Source organism: Benincasa hispida, chromosome 11 (assembly GCF_027475165.1).
Source record: "Benincasa hispida cultivar pf3 chromosome 11, pf3_genome.v1.1, whole genome shotgun sequence".
Taxonomy (NCBI): Eukaryota; Viridiplantae; Streptophyta; class Magnoliopsida; order Cucurbitales; family Cucurbitaceae; genus Benincasa; species Benincasa hispida.
The window spans coordinates 63,463,295-63,468,970 of NC_143488.1; the positions used below are offsets into that span (position 1 = coordinate 63,463,295).

At 26.4% G+C, this 5,676-nt stretch overlaps 1 protein-coding gene across 2 annotated transcripts; it reads left to right on the forward strand.

Moving 5' to 3' along the window:
• Nucleotides 1–876: 876 nt before the first annotated feature.
• On the forward strand, nucleotides 877–5,407 carry LOC150032806 (protein CENTRORADIALIS-like). 2 transcript variants are annotated; one of them, XM_090306543.1, is made up of 4 exons: nucleotides 877–1,282; nucleotides 2,044–2,105; nucleotides 3,980–4,020; nucleotides 4,798–5,407. In XM_090306543.1, the coding sequence occupies exons 1-4, from the start codon at nucleotides 1,073–1,075 to the stop codon at nucleotides 5,013–5,015; spliced, it is 531 nt and encodes a 176-aa protein (XP_090162669.1). In that variant the 5' UTR covers nucleotides 877–1,072; the 3' UTR covers nucleotides 5,016–5,407. The 2 variants fall into 2 exon arrangements, with proteins under 2 accessions (XP_090162669.1, XP_090162670.1); XM_090306544.1 differs by lacking the exon at nucleotides 3,980–4,020 and having other exon boundaries at nucleotides 922–1,282.
• The last annotated feature ends 269 nt before the right edge of the window (nucleotides 5,408–5,676 follow it).

Sequence of the window (5,676 nt, forward strand, 5' to 3'; positions counted from 1 at the left end):
AAACCCTTTTTATCAAAAGAGATAAAATAAAATTGACTTTTTTGAAAAATAGTTTTTTCCCTAGCCAATCCATACAAGTCCTTAGAAATTTTTATTTCTAATTTCTTTAAGAAGCATTTTTCCAATTTAGTCCCTAATTACTTTTGTTATTGTTTGTGTCTAATAATTTTATGAAGTTAAAAAAAAAAAAAATCTAATGAATTGTTAAACTTTCAATTTTGTGTCTACCAATTCACTTTCAGTCTTGTATCGAAAGGTCTATGACATATTTAAAATTCTTAAAAATTAACTAATCTATTTAACATTAAATTAAATTTTATGTCTAATAGGACATTAAATTTTTAATTTTACATCTAACTAGTATATATGAGGATTTTTAAAATATAAAATCCTTCAAAATATAAATAAACAATTCAGAGATCTATTAGATATATAAAATATTGAAAGAACAAAGCCCATTTTAAATACTTTTTAAAATTCAAAGTTTTTTTAGATACCAAAAATAATAATTCATAGACCAAATAAACATAAGACAAACCTAAAATTCAGTGACAGGCCACAAGTCTCAAAAGTATTGACATTAAATAAAAAATAATAAATAAATAGGTGAGCTGAAATGGTAACAGTGCTATATGATTTTTTTTTCTCCTACATAAAGAATAACTCAATTTATGCTTTAAAATGAATAATTACAACCAATCAAGAACAAGTTCCAAAAGGTCAGTCAATGCTTATAACCTTATTTTTGAGAGAGATGTGGTCTCAAATTTAATAAAACAAACTATCTTGATGTGACAGAGATGTGAGATTTTTTTTTTTTTTTTTTTAAGTAGTGCCTCTAGAAACATTCACATTATTGCCAAGAAACACCAAGCAACATCTATATCTATTAAATGAGCCTTTCAAAAATACTATAAATACCAACACCAAAGCTTGAGCTTTCTAAAGCACATAGAGAAAAAGAAAAGGGACAAAACAACCCTAATTAGGATCTGAAGAACAGTGTTTTCCTAAATCCAAAAGCTTTTTTTTTCCCCTTTAATTTTGTGAGTTGTGCTTGAAAAATTAAGAAATGGCAAGATCAATAATGTCATCAGAGCCTCTTGTTGTTGGGAGAGTGATAGGAGATGTTCTTGATTCCTTCACTCAAAGCATGGAGATGTGTGTTTTTTATAGTAATAACAAGCAAGTTTTCAATGGCCATGAGTTCTTTCCTTCTGCTGTTGCTACTAAACCTAGGGTTGCAATTCAGGGAGGAGAGTTGAGATCTTTCTTCACGCTGGTTTGGTTTTTTCTTTTTCCCCCTTTTCTTCAATATTTGACTGGCCCAATTGCTTCTTTCTTTACTCGTTACGGATATGAATCAATGATTTATTTGAGGTTCGAGTCTCTAGCTCGCTCTGCATGCTGAAGAAAAGAAAAATTAAGATTTTGAATTGTTTGGTCTATCAACCTAAGTATAAATATTAATTATATCAATAAAAAAAAGTTTAGATATTCAAATTTATGTCTTGCATGTTGAATAATATTTTTGAAAAATAAGAAAAAAATGTAAATATTTTTTAGATTTTTCTATTAATAATAATTTCCCTTTTTGATTATTTGTTAGAGTTATACTAGTTTTCAAGCTCACAAAGAAAAAAAAAAGATTAAATTTACCACAACTTTTTTCACTAGACATAGTTTAGTATGTATATCAGCGTCTATCAGTGATAAACTTCTATCAATTTCTGTTACTGATAGATACTAATGAACTTCTATCAGTCTCTATAAAAGAAAATTAAAATTTTGTTACATTGGGTAAATAGTTTTCCTTATTTTTCTATTTTTGCAAATCTCCTATATAATTTTTCTCTCATGAATTTGTTTAATGCTTACAACATCGATATTTTCTTAAGAAATTGTAGGTTTTGAATTCTCTTCTTCATATTTGTGACGTTGTTCCTTCTTTTGAACTATAAAAAATATACTAGAGTTGTGTTTTATCTAAATATCTCTTAATGTTTTCATTACTTGATTTATTATTATTATTATTGTTTTCAGATTATGACTGACCCAGATGTTCCTAGACCAAGTGATCCTTATTTAAGGGAGCATTTACACTGGTAATTAAACATTTACATATGAGTTGGTTTTTTTTTCAAGGCTATATATATGTGTGATGAAGTTATATTACATATTGCATGTGCATGTGAAACCAACCAAATTAAATTTGACTTTTTGTTTTTGGAGTACAATATGGAGTATGGGAATTTGAACCTCCAGCGTCCAATCAAATTTGATTTTCAAGAATAATAATGCGAGAATCGATGTAATATTTGTCGTTACTGGATTATGAAAGTATTTTGGATTTTGGCTAATTTTGCAGATTTTTCTTTCATTTTTGTCTTGCCTAAATTTTTTTTTGTCTTATTTGGGTTTCATTTGGTTATATTTTTAGTTTATTTTTGGAAGAAAACATTGAAAATAATCTAATATTTGCCTCTTACATTTATTAAAATTAAAAAATCTTCTTTTATTGAGAAAAGAAATACATGTATTTTGACAGTTGGAAGATCCCCTTTATTTCTCATAAACTGCAATATAGTATTTATTTACTTACTTGTATAATTTATTCTGCATTCACTAAAGGCATAATTACTCGATTGTACTCCTTATTTGCTATATATTAATTGAGGGTATATTTGTCAACATGTTCTCCTTATTAGCATTTTTTAAGTTAAACAAATGTAACTTTAAATTTTAAGGAATGTTAATATAAGTATCTTTTCCACTTGTCAAAGAACCTCTTAAAATTGTTTTTTTTGTTATTACATTATTTAGATAGAAGAATCTAACTTTTAACCTCAATGTAGATAGTACAAACTTATTAAAATAGGTTAAAATATTGAAAAATATCTATATCCATGATAATTTCTAAAAAAAATTATAAGAACAAATCAATAGGAAAATAATTTTTTTTAATTAATAAAAGTAAGAGAGGAAAAAAGAAAAAGGAGGAAAAAAACTCCCATCTTGGTTTCTTATTTATTTGTTTATTTACTTATTATTTTTTAACTTTTGCATCTGAAAACATAATCAAAAGTTATTAAGGAAAACTTTCGCAATTTAGATTTTGTTTTATGTTTTCAGATTGGTTGAGTTGAGCGAATATATGTTTGGCAGACAACCCAAATTTTATTTTTGAAAATTGTTTTGAGATTATGTGATCCAAACACTGCAAATTCTAAAAGAAATATTTTTATGTTTTCTTTGTATCCATAATTTGAATTTTAAAATTTTAAAAGCAAAATTATATTAGATAAAGATAAAAAGATTTAGAAATATAAAATGCCATGTTATAAACCTAATTCAATTTTTTTTAAAAAAATAAAAAAATATATTATGTAATGTATTCTAAAGTAAAATAGGTTAAGTTTCAAGTTTCGTCCCTATGATTTGGATCAAGTTAAAAGTTAAATCCTCTAAACCACAGGGACCAAAATTTCAATTTTAAATAGTTCAAGTAAAATTATTTAGAATTTAGTTCCTACAGTTTAATAGTTCATATGGCTTTTTAAATCCTCTTAAATAGCTCCTACCATATGAACTATTCATTAGGAAGCTTTTATCAAACCATAGGGGGTAAATTATAATTATAAACAATAAGACTTAAATTTTAACTTACTCTAAACCACAGGGACCAAAATTTCAATTTTAAATTATATTATATTACAAAATAATAATTATACAATTTTTTAGCATAAAATATATTCATAAATAAATTAATAATAATTTATTGTCAACTAAAATTTAGTAACTATAACTAGTTTACAATTGTTTATATTATAATTCAATTTCTAAATTCTGCTACCAAACACATATCTAAAAACATGAAATACAACTTTGTTTTTATTTAATCCCTTGTTTCAAATTTCTGTTTTCAAATTCTCTACCAAATAGACCCTAAATAGTTTTAATTGTGAAACCTCTATTGCAGGATCGTAACAGATATCCCTGGCACTACAGACACCACATTCGGTAACTTTTCCTACCAAATATATATATTCAAAATAAATAATAATAATAATAAATAAAAAAATAAAAAACTTTCTAGCGGGGAGATTAGAAGAAAAACTTTTTAAATATATACATATATTGTCTATTTCCTTTCCTTCTTAGCTTTGGTTTAGACCACCTTTAAGAGAAATTATTAGGTGCAACCTAATTTCATGCTTCACATTCCTTTTAGTGTATAAAAAAAAATTATAAAGAAAGTCATTTTTAAAAAAACAACTTGCTACACGAAAATTTTTTGGACAATTGCTTGTGCAGCTTAGACAACACTCAAGTATTTTGTATATAATTTTTTATTTTTAAAGAAAACTACCTCCTTGGATTCTTATTATTATTTTTTTATTATTATTATTGAGATCAAACATCTAGGTTAATAACATATGATTTGTGTCAAGTTGACTTATGGTGATATTGCCCTTTCTTCTTGAGTTTTGTGTGGAAAAAACGTAACATTTTTAAAAAAAAATCTCCAATTAAAGATTAAAAGAAACTAAAATTTTATTTCCTAATTTTCTAAATATTTTTAATAGATCAATTAAAGATTAAAAAGAAACTGAAATTTTTACATGCAAGTTAGAAATGGACAGAGCTCCATCCTTTTCCTTCTTAATTAAGCAGATTTTTCTTATAATGAGAAAGAGAATAAACTTATAACTTTTTATTGACGATCAATATAAATATATCTTAACTATTAAGCTACAATATTAAAACCAATAAATTTTGTAAATGAATGAAACACAGGGAGAGAGATAGTAAGTTACAAGATTCCAACACCAAACATAGGAATCCACAGGTTTGTTTTTGTTCTATTCAAGCAGAAACGAAGACAATCAGTGAATCCACCCTCTTCAAGGGATCAATTCAACACCCGAGCCTTTGCCACCGACAACGATCTGGGTCTCCCTGTTGCTGCCGTCTACTTCAATGCCCAAAAAGAAACTGCCGCCAGACGGCGCTAAAACCGCCGTTTGCCAGTAGTTCGAGTGGACCAGAATAGAAGAGGAGAAAAAGGGAAAAAAATTAATATACAATCTGAGTCTTTCTTTTCCCTTGAAAATAATAATCACTTTTTATATATGGTGATATAGAAGGAAGGGAGAGAGAGGTTCAGATTTGTATATTAGAAAAATATATATTTGCATGAGGCAAAATAATTTGGACAAGCAAAAAGGAGGAGAACCGCGTCGTTTTCTTTTCCTTTTTGGTGTGTTTTTAGTTGTGTGTTATTAATGTATTTTGCATGTTCATATAGATAGATGTGCTAATGAATTTAGTTTCAGAGATGATTTACCATTACCACAGTTAGTATTTAGTTTTCAAATTAAGATATATGAAAAGGTCCACTTGCTAACGGTTTTATTTTTATATTTTTCATTTCCTGCTTTTTTTTATTTTATTTTTGTTTTTATGTTTCTTTTGCAAGGCTCCGTTTAAGATTATTGTAGCTTTTTAAATAATTGTTGGTAGTTGTGCTTTTAGAAACATCAGCTGTGAAAAGAAGTAAAAGAGTGTTTGGTAAATTCCAGCTTAAACTTGAAAAAGTAGGTTAGAGTGTTGGTAAATAAATACAAAAATATATTATTTTAGATATAATAATTAAAATAAACCAACCTTTTTAAT